Here is a 17281-nt window from a genome sequence, read left to right as displayed (position 1 = left end):
GTTCCAATGTTAGACCTCTGTCAGTTTTTCTGTTAATTTCTTTGTTAAGGGCTGACATGGCTAGAGACGGGCCCACTAACTAATCCAACTGGATTAAAAAATAATTAAATATATTTTTAATAATTAGATATTTAAAAAATTAAAAATAAAATTATTTTTTCATATAAAATTGTTGGATCCACCCTTTCTCTCCTCTCTCTCTCTCCCCTTTTTCTCTTATCTCTCTCTGGGAACCTACATCCCCAAAATCCCAAAACCCAAAAACCCTTCCCACCTGTCCCCCCCCCAACCTTCCTCCACCACCCTTTCTCTTTCCTCTCTCTCTCTCTCTCTCTCGCCTTTCTTTCTTCTTTCTCTCTTTGGGCACCTGCATCCCCAAAATCCCAAAACCCAGAAGCCCTTCCCACCCGTCCCCCCCAACCTTCCTCCACCACCCTCTTTCTCATGTGTAGCGTCGTCCGCCATGGCAGCATTGTTGGTGGTGCACAACCCATCATGCGTGACGGAAGAGGTGCCGAGGATGACATTGGAGCCGAAATCAACCCTCGACCTGAGCAGAAAAGTTAAAAAAAAAAAAATAATTAAAAAAAAAACTCAGTTCGTCTTCCCCACCCCCTTTTCCCCACCCAAGCCCACCCCCAAATCATACCCATTCCTTCTCTCTCTAATCCCTAGTCCCAAATCAAAGACACTCCCCCTCTTTCTCTAATCCCTGCACCATTTGGATAGAAAGGATGATGTCGAAGTCGAGTAGGGCCACCTTCTCGAACTCCTCCGCCAACGACGGTGGCACTAAGGCCAGGGAGGCGGCGGCGATGGCGAAGAGAGAGAAGGAGAGGGATACCAATTGGGGCTTTGTGAGCTTTGGGAGGTTTGATGGGATTTTTGGTTTTGAGATTTGTAATGGGATTCTGGGTTTTGGGATTTTAGGGATGCAGGTTGCCCAGAGAGAAAGAGAGAGAGAAGAAAGAGTGTGAGAGAGAGAGAGAGGAGAGAAAGAGGGTGGTGGAGGAAGGTTGGGGGGGGGGGAACGGGTGGGAAGGGTTTCTGGGTTTTGGAATTTTGGGGATGTAGGTGCTTAGAGAGAGAATAGAGAGAGAAGAGAGAGAGGCGAGAGAGAAATGAGAGAGTGAGGGTGGATTCCACAATTTTATATAAAAAAATAAATTTATTTTTAATTTTTTAATATTTAATTATTAAAAATATATTTAATTAGTTTTTAATCTAGTTGGATTAGTGAATGGCCCTGTCTCTATTCACTTCAGCACTTAACAGAGAAATTAACAAAAAAACTGACGGATGTCTGACATTGGAACAAATTCATAAGGTGAGGTATGACATTATTATTTTTAAAAGATGAGTTATGATAGTGTCGTTCGACCCAAAATTGAAGTAATTTTGTGTAATTTACTTAAAATTCGAGAACTTTTAAACCAAGAGTTTTCTATTTTCTTAGAAAAGAAAATAGTAGTAGCTATAAAAGGAGAATGCAGCAGGGAAAGAGAGAGAAAATTCAAACAACATTAATTTTCTCGTCTCCCAAACAAGATCACAGAACCCTTTTTCCTACATTTTAAATCCGTTCGAATCTCACAACTGCCAACGGCAAAAGAGAGTTTCTGCATTGCTGTGCGCCAACAGGGCCTTAGATCTGAATGAGAACCCACATTCTCTGTAAGTCGGTCCAAACCCCTATTTCTTCTTCTGCTCTCAATTTGATTACAATGTCTTTGTGGTTTTTTATGTATTTGGGTAAGTAAAATTCTTTCTCTGCTCTGTATGGTTTCCGAGAAATTCCAAAAGGAAAATTTGAAAACTTGAAGAGTAGTAACTTGTGCATTGTTGATTGATTACTATCAGGAAACAATCAGAAACTCTGGCATTTATTCCTTTATTATTCCCTGATTTTTAATTTTCAGGGTTCAGAGAATGTGCATTCAAATTCTAGATCTTCAACTGTAAATGTAGTGGATTTTGTTTGGGGACTAATATATGATATAAGCTTCCATTGGATTCAAATTTCGAAAGAAGAACAAAAACAATGGTGTTCTGGGAAGGTTATGTGAGTGATGAGGTAATGGGGACTTTTGCTCCAATTGTGGTCTACTGGTTGTATGCGGGGGCTTACCAGTTGTTGCCGCCCTTGGACAATTACCGGTTGCATACAAGAAGAGAGGAAGACGAGAAGAACTCGATGCCTCTCCCCTCTGTCGTTAAGGGTGTTTTGCTTCAACAGCTCGTCCAGGCCACCGTTGCTCAGGGGCTCTTCTTGGTCAGTTACTTCAACTTGTTCATTATCTCAATTATGCCAATTTATGTGGAATGTGCTTCATTTTCATCCATGTTCATAGATGTAAATATATATAGGTAGTACCTGCATAACTATTGGAATTAGTATGGAGTGACGGCTCTTAAGAATTGGACATGATCCAATTGCAGGCTGTTTGAGAATCACCTTCAGATACACTAATGTAGAAAGTCGCTTGGTGCAATGTACCGATCTTTCTCCTTCTATTTTGGGTTTACCATGGACATGTTCTAGACGCTTTAGACACAAGCTACCCTCTACTTGAAGACTCCGAGGGCTTGACGATGTCCTGATCTTGTCTTGGTTCCTTGATTCCGTCTAGACTTTGGCTCTAAACTTGATGCCTTCTCAGTCTCCAAGTTTCCCGTTCATTTGATGTCTTTGTTCATGCATATCATTATTCAGTACAATTGCATGCCGTGTAATTTCCGATCCTACAATCCTAGATTTTGTATTCACCTGTAATTATTGCATTATTTGGTGAAGCACTTTACAACCACCTTTGCCAATGGGTTCTTCAAAAAAAATAAATAGATAAATAATCAAACCTTTGACAAGGAGCGTCTTCACACACCATACCTTCCATACCTACCAAATGAGACTACAGAAGAGACCTGTTAATTCTACTGTTTTTAGTCATGAGACAGTGAAACATGGAAATGAAACATAAAAATGTCTGAAAGGATGCTCATGTTTTCATGTTAGACATTCTTTGAATTCATAACAGTTCCTTAGGTACTCTGCTGGTACACTGATATTCGTGGGAGGCATGTTTTTGAGATCTAGGTTATAAGATATGTTTTAAAATCTGGACAACATTGATGTGCAGAGCACAATGTGAGCGATGACACCTATCGTTTTCAATGTGGGTGAGTTAGAAGCAGTTTCTCTTAATAAATATTCATCCTTACCTAGCTGGATGGATTCGTTGTCATCACTGAGCTTTGTCATGTACTACTGAAGACTTTGATGTAGTCAATATGCTGTAGTATGTGATGACTGTTATCTACCAGTGCTTTTATTTATACTAATCTTAGATGGCTTTTTATTTTTTCATATTTGTTTTACTTGGGTTTGTCCTTTCTCTTTTTGTTTAGAAGTTGAAGAGTTTTTAACTTACAATTGTGTATAGTCAATGTGGTTGATCTGGCAGCGCTTTGAGATTGAAAGCCTTGGTTGGTTGATGGGTGGAGTCAGTAGCTTTACTGTCTTACATGAGGTGTATTGTTTACCTTCTCTGCAATTTGGACAAATGATGTAGCGTAGACAATTGTACGTTAACCAATCCATATTTTGTTACGATCTGTGACTCATAGTAGGTCTTTATTCATAGGAGTGTCTAATTCCCCCCAATGATGGAAAAGACCAATACATTTGTTTCCGATTTCTGTTCTTCCTAACTTTGCCGTCCCAACTCTCTCAACTTGCATTGATTTCATATCAATATTTGTAGCAAACTGTTAGGACCTCTATGTCCAATTTGGAAGGTCCTTTCTATCAACTAATATTCTGACTAAAATGTTCATGCATTTTTGCTACAGTTGACCTCGAAGGCAAATATCTCTGGGGTCACAATTCAGCCCTCGATAGCTGTGCAGATTGTCCAGATTGTTATCGCAATGCTAGTAATGGATACATGGCAGTACTTTGTGCACCGCTACATGCATCAGAATAAGTTTCTGTATCGCCATGTCCACTCTCAGCACCACAGACTCGTTGTTCCATATGCAATTGGAGCCCTTTATAATCACCCACTTGAGGGTCTCTTGCTCGACACTTTTTGGCGGGGCTCTCTCGTTTCTAGTCTCAGGGATGACAGCACGAACAGCTGTTATATTCTTCTGCTTTGCCGTGATTAAAACTGTCGATGATCACTGTGGGCTTTGGTTGCCTGGTAATATATTCCATCTTTTATTCCAGAACAACACTGCTTATCATGACATACACCATCAACTTCAAGGCTTGAAGTATAACTATTCCCAGCCATTTTTCCCGATATGGGATAAACTTTTTGGCACCTACATGCCGTATGATCTTGTCAAGAGACCGGAAGGGGGGTTTGAAGCGAGGGCAATGAAGGCAATGAAAGATAGTTGAATCACAGCAGTTTACTAATTGAAGCTCACTTCACGCTGAGAAATTATTTTGCTGAGGCGTCGGTCACTCATGGAAATCTGAATTAGAATCGTGACATCGAGGCTCTGTTCCAGGCTCTAGCAGGAGGGTTTTGTCGTTCGGGTTAGTCCTTTTCTGGTTGTGACAGTAATTTTCTCTTTGCTTGGTTGTGTTAAAACCACCAACCTGCCTTATGCATTGTAATTGTGAGATTCTGGCTGTCTAATTTGTAGCATATTTTGTTCATTGTTATTAAACACTGGTTTTAAGGGGGCATAAGAGGCCTGTCCAGACCTCATCGATGTACTTGTTTGTATGTGCCTTCAAAGAATTCAGTTAAACGAACGAACACGATCTCAAGTTTAGCTTGATTGCAGAATTCTTCTTACTATATCAGAAATTAGACACACTTGTTTAAAGTATAATGCTCTATTCTCGGGCAATTTCAACGCGTTATGTTATCAAACTGCATCATCATCACTGTTGGTCAAGTATAATTACAACTGAAGCCTGAAGGTGTGATAAACATTTCCGGCCTGTCTTTGATCGCGCTCCTAATCTCGGCCTCCTGTGTGAAGTAATTTAAGGTGGTACCATCCTTGCAACTCACATCCGTCATGCACTTCATAATCAACAGAAAGAGCAGGCTTTCAGAGGAGAAAAAGGTACCATCATACAAAATCCGGTAAGCCTCATTGCACAAGGTGGTAGAACGAATTGATCAACAACACGACGCTATCCACGCATGTATAGGAATCATAGTATGTTGGCACAACCCTGTCCGAACACTAGGTATAACGCACACTTCAGCGCCAAATGCTGTGCACGCTAAGCATCATGATCCCCCGAGATACAGGTTCTTCAACCTACAACAAATTCTTGAAACAATGGTATGCCTTCCCTTTTTTTTATGCAGTCATAAGCTTCCAAATGAGACTTAACAGTAACAAAAAGCAAACGTCCAGAGGGGCATCTGAGAGGCGTCAAACCCTCAATCTTATTCCTCTACACTTGAGAGCACATGCTGGTGAGTTCTCATTTTGGCTAGACAATTTGTCTGCCTCATACCATGCCATACAGTGGTTACGTATGATCAACAAGAGATATACGGAGTAAAATCTAACTTTTCATTGCAGGGTTTTACCACCCCAAATCTGAGACAACCATGTATAGCAAAAGTGTGTTTGTGCGGTGCTGCAGTTACAGTGTCTCACCAGTCACTAGAGAAGGCTTAACAGCAGTGGCGATCCATTCAAACTTATCTTCCCTGAATCCTTGGGAATGAAGTGTACAACTAATGACTGATTTGGACTAAAACAAGTTGAAAAAATTACTAACCGTCACTGGAACAGTATCAAAACACCAGAGAAGGGATATGTTCTTTCAGAACGCCTCTTCAAATTAACTGGAAATCACTTATTTCAAATCTCCAGTTTGCTTTATAAGTTTATAACATATGAATGTCACCAATAATCTCTGCAAGAGCATAATCCTTCTTTAAATCTGTGAAACCGGGCTCGATCCCTCACAATTATTTCCCTGTTATAAACCTTCGAAATAAGTTTGATCACAACATGGCAATCCTCACATATTCTTAGGTTCTTAATCACTTGAATTGGTGTCCCCTCACTGGTACTAATCAAACCAAACGCCACAGCCAATTTCTCGCAGTGGTAGCTCAATGCATTCTCTTTTTCCTCCTCCCCTATATCATGCAGCACATTATTAGTCTTGGCCGCATATCCATAGGCTTTAATCCTGAACATGATCTCATCCAGCTTTGCATAAATCTCACGCCAATTAGTATGGCTTTGATCACCATTCACGAACTTGTGTATCACACCTTCCACTTCTATGTACCCAAAACCCGGTATTTTCTTCACATCCCTTTTCTTCATGGCCTCCCTCACCCTGCCTACATCATCCCATCTCTCATGAGCCGCGTAAACATTTGATAACAACACGAAATCACCACAACCCTTAGACCCCAACTCAATCAGTTTCCGAGACGCCAGTTCTGCCATCTCTACATTCCTATAAGTCTTGCTAGCACCAAGTAAAGTTTGCCAGAGTACCACATCAGGAAACATAGACATAGAATTTATAATCTCGTAAGCCTCTTGAATACGCCCAGCTCGTCCCAGCAAATCAACCACAGTTCCATAATGCTTAACATTAGGGGCAACCCCATGCCCCGCCATCGAATTAAATAACCTGACCCCATCTGCCACCAGCCCGGCATGGTTGCAGGCACACAAAGCAGCAAGATACGACACTGCATCTGGGCACACCTCAGTTTTATCCATCTGTCCGAAAAGCTCAAGTGCTTTGTCACCATTGCCATGCATAGCAAACGCCATAATCATCGTATTCCACGTTATTAGATTCTTCCCACATTTCATATTCTCAAACACCCAATATGCTTTGTCCTCAAAGCCGCATTTTGCGTACATATCAATAACCGCATTGCAAACAATGACGTGCTTATCAAGCTTCTCATCCATTATATAGGCATGTACTTTCTCTCCTCTTTTGAGTGCACCCAATTGCGAACAGGCGGAAAGTGCACCGAGAACCGTGACTTCATTAGGCTTCAAACCCTCTTCCTCGCTCATTCTCTGAAACAAAGCTAAAGCTTCAGTGGGTCGATTCCCCTGAGCCAACCCAGAAATTAAAGCATTCCAACAAGCAATATCTCTTTGACCCATTTCATCAAACACCTTCTGTGCAAACCCCAAATCACCCACTTTCGCATAGACGTCCAGCAAAGTGGTTCGCAGCAGCACGTCGGCTCCAAATCCGAACTGTACAATCTGCGAGTGAATCTGCATTGCCTCAGAGAAAGCCAATGCCCGTGCGCACGCCTTTAGAGCGAAGGAGCACGTGAGGGCGTCGATTTTCTGGGAAGCTTGGGACATGGTCTTGTACCATGCGATGGCTTGGGTGGGTTGGAGGCTCTGGGCGAGGCCTCGAACGACGGCGTTCCATTGATTGGTGGAAGGGTTTTGGAGGTGGCGGAAGAGGGCTGTGGCGTAAGGGAGGTTGGCGACGGGGGAGAGGGCGCAGCGCTCGAGGAGTGTGGTGGTGAGGGAGGGGTAGAATTGGAATTTGCCACTGGTAAGAAGGTGCGCTTGGAGCTGCTTGATGCACGCGAGGGAGGTGCATTTCTGTAACAAGGACTCCAAGTTGGCCATATTCCATGCCCATGACACTCTAAGAGTGGGAAGCCCTTTTGTATCTACTTTTTTTTGCTCTTTTTGTTGTTGGGGGTAGAGGAGGATTATTTATCCTCCTATTTTCATCCTCTTTCATTCTCTCATCTTATACATTATTTTTTATCTTATTATCTCTATAAAAAAAATCAATATAAGATGTTGACGTGGTTTAACCGTAACTGTTCAAATAGGAGGGGATGGTGATAGGAGCATATTCATGCGACTTAAATGGCTTGTTCTCGTGCATTTACGTTATGTTTCTTTAGTTATTTTAGTACTTTAAATTATTTTCGTGTGTTTGTAGGTCCAAAGGGCTAAAGGAGCAAAAAGATGCATTTTGGAGAATTTTGGAGCACTTTTGGGCTAAGGATGGATAACTTATGCTTGGAGCCAAAGTGTTGGACGAAATTGAAGACCTAATTGAAGACCAAAGTGTTGGAACCTTGTTCCCTTTAGTTCTAGGACATTTAAACCTTTCCTATATCCATTGCACATGCATTCCTTTAATCCACATCCATCTCCATAAATCATCCAACACACTTTCCCTCCCAAAAACCGTACACACCATTCACCCTAGATTCTAATCAGCCATTCATCAAAACCATTTCCCTTTGTGCCGTGCACATGCATACACACTTCATTTCAGCCACATGCAACCATTAAACATTCAATCATTTCACTCCACTTAATGCCGTGAGTTCCCATCAGATTTCCAACCTAATTCACATGCATTCCATCCTTTAATTCACCCACATGCACTCATAATCATTCACACCTTGCATTCACATGCATTTCCAACCTAATCACTCACCCACACAATCTGCCATCATTCACACAAACACCATCATTGCCGTGCATCCCATTCCATCTCCCATTTCAGATTGCATTCCATTCATTACAGCCAAGCCACATGCACTCCCTTTAATTAATTCATCCTAGATGTCAAAGCACATGCACATTCACCCTAATCATTCACATAGCTTTAATTCACATGCAAACACATTGCATTACCATTCACCACCAGAAAATCACCATCATTGCCGTGAGTTTCATACACTTTCCAGCCATTCCACATGCCATTGTCATTCCACTTCATTTCACCTTGCATTTTCAGATTATTCCTTCATCATTGCACCACACATGCAGCCACATATTCATTGCACATGCTTTCACATTCAATTTCAGCACAATTCCTCTCAAAGCCGTGCATTATCCCTTTTATTTCTGTCAAAGCACATGCACTCCCACCCTTTAATCACATGCATAAATCAGCCACATGCATCTCCCATCACCATTTCAGATTTCCACCCACCTCCTAGCTGTCATGTTCCCTCTTATTTACCTATAAATAAGCATGCATTTCAGCCACAATTCATTCATTCTCATTCATACATATTTCAGTCACAAAACTCTTCCATTTCAGAATGTAGACCATCAAACTCCCTTGTGCCGTGCTCTCCCTTACAATCCAAACACCATCCTTCCATTTTCACCACTCCCCAAACCATTCACACCATCAAACTATCCTTAGACCTTGTGCTACAACGAAAAGGAAGAGAAGAGTGCCTAAACGTTCATACAATTCAAGTTTGAGTTGTTGGAATGTTTAGGTGTTTCTTTGATTTCAATGTTTAATTTCAATACTCTTTGTTTTGTACGAATGAGGAATGGAAGAGAAGAGGGCCTAAACGTTCATACAATTCAAGTTTGAGTTGTTGGAATGTTTAGGTGTTTCTTTGATTCTCTTTGTTTTGTACCATGAGGAACTAAACCCCCCTTTGCTAGGGGGAATTCGAAATATATGTTTATGCTTGCATTTTGATTTGATTACTTCTAATTGCATTTCATAAGTGTGGATTCAATTCGTTTAACTGTTTGATTGATAACTTATTTATGTATGTTTATTGAGAGTGCACACTTAATTTTCATGCATGAATATGACGCTAGAATATAAGTGAGTTTCACCTAATAGTTACGAACTTATATTCACAAGTAGTGGAGGTTGCTTATAAACAATCGCGTTAAACGAATTCTTGGCATAAGTTTCATGCGTATTCCATAGTAACGAATGCCTCGTCAACACTTATAATTTTCATAGAGCGTAATGATTCTTGCTTGTATCTCTATTATGCAATCATGTAGGGGACTTGTGGGGAATGTTTTGGGTTGTCGTATGCAATCATCCAATTCAATAACGTTAGGAAGATTTGAAGGTTAATTTAAGCGGATCTAATTAACTTGGAGTGTTGAGAATTAATGGTTTATTGAAACGCAATTGGAAATCTTTTTATTATGCAAGTATAACATATGTGGAGATGAACCCCGTAGCTAACTTTCCATCAATTTGTTCTTTCTTTTCTTGTTTCTGTTTTCATGTTTAATTTAACTTGTTGTTCAATTATGTTAAACATGTGGAACTAATTTCTTTTTAGTTAGAGGTGAATTTGAAGCCATGGACATATGTTGGTTATGATTTGATTTACTCCAGTTATGAATTCATGAACTTTAGATGTGGTTTACTTTTCTGTTTTGATTAAGAACTTGTTTATGTATGTGGGTTGAGGGTCGACACTTAATTTGCATGCCTAAACTTGATGCTAGGATATAAGGGAATTTCACCTAATCGTTATGAACTTATATTCATGAGTAGTAAAGATCGCTAGTCACGATTGTGTTTAGTAAACCCTAGGCTGGATTAACATGCGTATTCCATAGTTATGAATGCCTAGTCGATGTTTATGATTTCCGTTGAACTTAATGATCTTTGTTGAATGTCTCTATCATGCGTATTCTATGGTTAGGGACTTTGATTAGGAATAATTTGGTTGTAATGCGTATTCCATTCAATCCAATGAATCTAGGGAAATCTGAAAGTTAGTTTAAGCGAACCTAATTAACTTGGAGCATTGTCATTCATCGTTCGTTGAAGTCATAACTGGGAATCAAATTATATGCATATGTTCATGTGTGGATAAGGAACCCTCTAACTAGTTTTTCATCATTCTATTTTATCAATTTCGTTTTTATAATCTGTTTTAATTAGAATCTGTGCATTTAGTTTAAATTCATCCAAAACCAATCCCCCATTTATTTTAAAGTGTTAGATTAGTTAGAAATACATTTATTTTGTGTTTTTACGTTTTTGAGTCAAGTTTCCAAGTGATTTGCAATCCCTCCTAATCCCCGGTCCAGAACGATCCCTACTTATACATATACTACAATTGACAAAAAGAGGGTTTAATTTGTGTGCGTATAAATCACGCATCAGATGGAAGGGTAGAATCCTCCTCCATTGGGAGCAGGGAGGGACGGGGTAGTCGGTTTTCCAAATATAAATTTGAGATGTGCATATAAGAGATCGTTTTAGTCATCAAATAGGACAAAATTAAATGGGAATATTTTTGCTTATCATTTTCAAGTTAGAGCATCAACTTACTTATCACCGTTATAAGAGTTTAAATTTGAAATCTGTGTAGTGGATATATACAAATTTCAAAATTTAAATTCATTTAACGGTGATAAATAGGTGGTGAGCATTACCACCAATTGAGAATGGTGAACAAAAATGCACCTAGACCAAATGGTCAGTATTGATAAAAATATTACGAACTGTCTATCTATTTATTATAATTATAATTAAATTTTTAGACATAATCTCCATATAATGATTTACAATATGAGCGATTCTTATCATAAGCACAAGAAATATAAATTCATTGTTTATGAAAGAAACGATAGATAATTTATCGATAATGAGCCTAAATCTAAACATGAAGACCAAGAAATGTAAATGTCATGAAGGCCAAGAAAAACTCAGTCCACATAACATTGACATTTACATTAAAAAGACGGTAAAATGCTATGAAGATTATATTTAGTAAACTACATTGTATCGTCTTTTTAATAGAGAAACAAATCATCGCCTCAATCTGCAACGTGTGAGTAAACTGATGAACACTCCCGGTCCCTGGAAAAGCATCAACAAAGCCAGCATTTGAGTCTTGACAATGACACCATTCAGGTATCCCTCCCAACGGTGAGGTAGCACCCAACCAAGTCCCACCTCAAAATATCTAAAACTTGCACAAAGCATGGAGACACACGGCACCATCTAATCCAAAACTACGTTTTTGTTGACAAAAAACAAAACAAAATGTAAGACTAGAATTCGCATCAATTTTTACTTTTTTATAAAAAAATTTAAATTTTAGCTGTTGAAATGAATAAATTAAAAAAAAAATTAATGTAAAAAACTAACAAATTTGTCTGAAAAATAAAAATAAATGTGTAAAATACTAAATTTTAGAGAATTTTAACAAAACATTCCCAATATTATTCATTTTTAACAAAAAAATTACATTTATATATTTTCTTAATACTATTCATTATTTTTAAACTTTTCGTTAGTTTTCGTTAAACTTTTACCGTCCAGAAATCTATAAATAACACTAAAACTCCTTTAACTTTCCTCTATAAACCACTCCGTCCTCTCTCTCTCTCTCTCTCTCTCAGTGCGAAGTAAACGCTGTTTCTGAGCAAAGGATCGATACGCCGATATGAGGTGTTGCTCTTAGATCCTGTTTTCTTTTAATTTACATTTACTTTCGATATTTTTCTTTTCTTCTTTTGGGGTTGCATAAGAAGCATAGGGTTTGAGTTAGGTTTTCCAATTTTTCGTCTTTACCTTTTCAGTTATTTTCTGTTTGGTTGCTGAGAAAGTGATGGAAATTGAGTTATCTGTGAATATGGAAACTTGAATCTGTGTAGACGCCTTGGTTTGTGTGTTGGGTTCAGTAGAGGTTTAGGGTTTTAATTCTGAATGATTTGTTTTTCGTTTCATGGAAATTACCTGTTATTTGATTTAACTAAGTAATTGAATGGAAATATATTGTCTTTTTTCCTTTTCGTTTTCTCTGCAACCAAACAGGGGCTATGAGTTTTATTTTTCAAAGGATTTACTGAGATTTTGTTTCAATTAATACCAGACCTAATTAGGAAGGGAATTGCTGAATTAGATTTCTCACTCTTTTTTGTATGTTGTAGAAAGCTAGTTAATTTGTGCAATTGTTGTGCCGGTCTTTCTTTTTCGGCTTTATTTTATCTATTCCTATTTTTACTAAACTCTTGTTTCCATTTCCTTTTTCTGTTTATCACACTTAAAATGCCTTATTTGTGCAAGCTGCAACTATGTGCTTGAACGCGTTTTATTATTGACGGGATGCGAATAAAGCTAGATAGATGTGCAGGAACGGTTGATTAGTGTAGGATTTTAACAACTAATTGCTAGCAGCTACAAGCTTTGGTTTGATGAATGCTAGTCTGATTTGTCTTACAGTACTTGAGTGCCAGTTTCATAGTCTTTGTTCCCTGCTGTACACCTGCTGTACAGTTTCATTTATGTTGCTTCATAACTTTCTTGGTCCTGGGATATATGCAGATTGAGTACAACGAATGTCCAGTGTTCTCTAACTGTTCGGGTATTTGGCATATGTTGTGTAGTTCAAGAAATTTAACATTTAGCAATTGGCGGGTAAGATGGAACTTTTGGGTCTACTATCCTTGTAGCAGCCTGCCTAACATTTGTAGGCACTCTACCATCCAATTTAATGAAATTTTCAAAGATTGGACGGTACTGATTGCAGAAGTGAAAAAAGCAAAAAAAAAAACTATGATATTAGAAAGTTGAAAGTAAGTGTTAGAAGAAGTTGCTAGCATTATGGATAATATTTTAAGTTTATATTTCTAAAAGCTTTTTGTTCTGGAGTATATGATTTACCTCAATTGTTTTGTACTTTAATCTTTACTAATTTTTCATTTAAACATTTACATTTCAGCCGACATCCTAATGTGAAATGGGCCCAGAGGTCTGATATTGTCTACATAACTATTGACTTGCCGGATGCCCAAGATGTAAAGCTTAAACTGGAGCCTGAAGGAAAGTTTTTGTTCTCTGCTACTGTTGGACCAGAGAAGACACCTTATGAAGTTGACCTTGATCTCTATGACAAGATTGATGTAAATGTAATTTTCTCGCCATAACCATCATGGATTTATTTCATTTTACTAGGATATCGTACGGTAATCAATTATGGGACTAACATATTGTTTTACTTGTAGGAGACCAAGTCTAGTGTTGGCTTGAGAAATATCTGTTACCTAGTGAAAAAAGCTGAGGAAAAATGGTGGAGCAGGTTGATAAAACAGCAGGGAAAAGCTCCTATTTTTCTGAAAGTGGATTGGGATAAATGGGTTGATGAAGATGAGGAGCCTGAAGAAGTGAAAGGTGACGAAGGCGGTGAGTGTTTCTCATCCTTTCTAAATCTCTATCTGTATTGTCATAGTTTCCTTGAGGAATTCTGATTGTATGCTTTTGGCTTTAATTCTGGTTTCCAGGTCCAGGTGGGTTTGGAAATAATATGGACTTTGGTGGACTCGGAAACAATATGGACTTTGGAGGACTCGGAAACAATATGGACTTTGGAGGACTCGGAAACAATATGAACCTCGGGGGACTTGGAAACAATATGAACTTTGGGGACTTTGATATGTCTGTAAGTAGTTATACTATCGCCTTATTGTTGAATTGTTTATACTAGTATAAGTAGCTATACCATCACCTGACTATAGGATTGTTTATATTAAATTATTTATTACGATAAACAATTTCTTGCGTTCTGTTATTTCAGAAGTTGAACATGGGTGGCGGTGGCTCGAGTGCTGACGCTCTTGGCAAGTTTGATGGTGAGTTTCACAATCTATATAGTCCATTCTAGCTGCATGATCTTGTTTGTTGGAAGTGGACTAGTTACTGCAGATTAGCGTACAATTTATCACTGACATTTAAATTAACCGTCTTGTACTACCAGCAGAGAATGATGATAGTGACACAGAGGACGAAGCTGCTGACCAACCACCATCCGCTGCTGGAGAATCTGATGCCAAACCTCCTGCGAGTGCTGAGCATGACGCAAAGGCTTCTGTCTGACGATGCAAAAGATTCAGAAAGTATGCGGGTGTTACCGCAAAAGTTGAAGTTTTCAAAGCCTTGTTTACAGCGTCTTCAAAGCCAACGCTACTCCCTGTTTCGACATGCACTTGAATATGTTTTTATTTCCCGACACAGCTTTGTGATTGCTTTGCTTCGCCTTCACAAAAGGGGTTCCTTTACGTTTTGTTTATGGTTTTATCACGAGGGGTAGCCAGCCTGATTGTTCGTGAGACGACTACCGTTGGCAACGGAAGCTTTATTATCTTCCCACTTACTGTGATTCGCGGATATTGGAATTTACCATGTATTAGATATCGGCTTGTTCATTACCGGTGAAGATGTTGATGTATGGTTTTTAGTCATTGTATAGTATGCATCTCAGTCATATTCATCACCATCTCCAACGAAAAGGCTAAACATAGCCCCTCAATAATTTAGTGATCACACTAGAAAAGTTAGGGTTTCTGAGGAACTATTTTTCGGTTTATGTCTGTCTTGATTTTTTTGCCTGTCAGGAGGTTGATTTAGTTTTATATCACAAGGAGATTCAAATTCCTGTCAATTGCTCCTGTTCTACAAGAAGAGAGAGACGGGAAAAAGAAAGTGGATTCCACAAAGGTTAGCCCTGCGTTGCCGGGTTTTGAGGGTTTTCTTGCTACTTTAAACTTGTTGAGCTTGTTAATTAGTGGCATCATGTCTAATTGTTCATACTGCAATGAGTTTGATCCGATGATGAATAGCTAATCAGATCGTCATGAGAATTGAGACTTTTTTACCGCTATGTGCCATGGTGATTTACTTGGAAACGTTGTTTTGTCAACCCACCTGCGGTCCTTGTCATGGAAGTCCTCGTGTATAGGGAAGATAAAAGAGTCCTTCTGTGACTTCTATCATTGATTGACATGTGTTAAGTTTATATGACAACAAAGTTAAGAAGGATGAAGTTTATTAACACGTGACAATTAATAGTAGTGTTCACAGAGACTACAATATCTTATGTCTTGTTTAATGTATCACTCTGTGTCTTAAGCACGGCACATGCCAACCTTGAATGTGACTTTACGAGTGCGGCTCTTACTATCAGCTCAATCACACAAGCATTCCCTACTTTCGGACGATTTTCGCGCACAAATGCTTTCCAACCATCATAGACTCTTGCATTCAAAGACATATTGCTTAACAAACGGTACAGATAGTCTCTGCAAACATCACAAACAAAATATAAAAACAAACCAAAAAGCGGGTTGTTATGTAGTTCTGTTGCTCCTTAAGCTGTTTCATTCCTAATTCATATTCCAATATGAACTGGGATTGTACAAACCGCGAGGAAGTTTACCAAGTGAATTGCTATGTATGATGGTTGCATTTTGACCATGAGAAACGGATTACTAGACTTGAAACTCATAGCTTAAGAACCATGGATACTTAAGCTCGCAGTTTCTCCCCCATCCCTAGACGTACCTCCAACGCTTGCTTTTTGTTTTTGGGCGTGGCGAATCCAAGATTTTGACAGAAACATATCTCCAAGTTCTTTGTTCTTCGGCAGATAGAATCGCCCATATAAATTGGGTTCTCCAGCCGGAAAACAAAAAACCATCCACTACACAATAACCAACTTTTACGAAGAGTAGTCAAAACCCACAGAAGACAAGTAACCAAAGCCATACGAAGGAAAACACCCTTGACCATTTGTGTACGTCATGAACAGACCAAATTTACCACAAAACTGATCAGCCTCTCTGCAGTTTAACTAGATACAATCCTAGCCATTGCTTTCTCTTCAATTAATGGCTTAAAAAGTGTCACGGTGTTCACTGTAAGTAAAAGATGCGTGTCTCCCGATCCTGCTCAATGAACTTTAAAATCCAATGATGGAAGTAGAAAGCCGTTGTAAGCCCTACGCTTCAGTCACAACTGCACAATGGTTCTAGTCCCTCTGGGACAGCAGATAAGTGGTAAATCCATTGCTTTCGAAGGCATGGCCTAAGTTTAAGTCTGATCGGGTGAATTTCTCAGCTTGCTCTCCATTTCTTCGATCATTGTTCCCATGTTACAAAGATAGCCTTAGAAAGAAAAGGAAATGAAGAGATGGGGGCGACGAACGGGGAGAAACTTTCTCTCTGAACTGACGTCTTTCTACCTCTCAAAAACAATGTTTCAACAAGTAAATATTGTTCAGTTTGTCTGAACCATACGGACACACATGTACCGGGAACCCTACATTGGTTTTATGTGCGGCGGTTTGTTGGTTTTTCGGTGTTACTGATTTTTAAGGGTTTTAGGAGGAATCTAAGTTTAATTTCCAGTGCCCTTTGTTGCTCTTACCTAATGTTCTTGCTTTTGAACATTTAAAGTGTCATCTTCTTTAGCGCTACTTCTGTTACTCCAATTCTCTTGAATTTCTAAGGTCTTGTTTTGCTCACACCAATAATGTTAGTGAAGTTAGATATGGAAGATGCAGAAACAAGGTACAACCAACTAGTGCAAAACAATGAAATATGAACAAAACCCATCAAAATCATGAGTTGCAATTGTGCAGTCAAGTTTGAAACAACAAAACCCATAAAATAGTATCATCAATATTAGATAATTGGTGGTGCTATCCACTCTAGTTTACACGCACATCTCATGTTTTAATTTCTAAGCTCAGGAATT

At 38.9% G+C, this 17281-nt stretch overlaps 2 protein-coding genes and 2 pseudogenes across 3 annotated transcripts; 2 read left to right on the top strand and 2 right to left on the bottom strand.

Annotated features, from left to right (window-relative positions):
- Positions 1 to 1504: 1504 nt before the first annotated feature.
- Positions 1505 to 5506, top strand: LOC137729390 (very-long-chain aldehyde decarbonylase GL1-9-like; annotated as a pseudogene).
- A 144-nt stretch (positions 5507 to 5650) lies between these two features.
- On the bottom strand, positions 5651 to 7659 carry LOC137729388 (pentatricopeptide repeat-containing protein At1g34160-like). Its single transcript, XM_068468334.1, has one exon. The coding sequence runs from the start codon at positions 7615 to 7617 to the stop codon at positions 5887 to 5889; it is 1731 nt and encodes a 576-aa protein (XP_068324435.1). The 5' UTR covers positions 7618 to 7659; the 3' UTR covers positions 5651 to 5886.
- A 4442-nt stretch (positions 7660 to 12101) lies between these two features.
- On the top strand, positions 12102 to 14955 carry LOC137727954 (co-chaperone protein p23-1-like). Of its 2 annotated transcripts, none has more exons than XM_068466817.1 (6): positions 12102 to 12199; positions 13473 to 13659; positions 13756 to 13933; positions 14032 to 14189; positions 14325 to 14379; positions 14508 to 14955. In XM_068466817.1, the coding sequence occupies exons 1-6, from the start codon at positions 12195 to 12197 to the stop codon at positions 14621 to 14623; spliced, it is 699 nt and encodes a 232-aa protein (XP_068322918.1). In that variant the 5' UTR covers positions 12102 to 12194; the 3' UTR covers positions 14624 to 14955. The 2 variants fall into 2 exon arrangements, with proteins under 2 accessions (XP_068322918.1, XP_068322917.1); XM_068466816.1 differs by having other exon boundaries at positions 14505 to 14955.
- Positions 14956 to 15651: 696 nt separating this feature from the next.
- On the bottom strand, positions 15652 to 16223 carry LOC137727659 (uncharacterized; annotated as a pseudogene).
- Positions 16224 to 17281: the final 1058 nt, after the last annotated feature.

This window comes from Pyrus communis, chromosome 3 (genome assembly GCF_963583255.1).
Source record: "Pyrus communis chromosome 3, drPyrComm1.1, whole genome shotgun sequence".
NCBI classification, from domain to species: Eukaryota; Viridiplantae; Streptophyta; class Magnoliopsida; order Rosales; family Rosaceae; genus Pyrus; species Pyrus communis.
The sequence above is the reverse complement of the archived record's forward strand: the minus strand, read 5'-3'. Positions and strand labels throughout refer to the sequence as shown.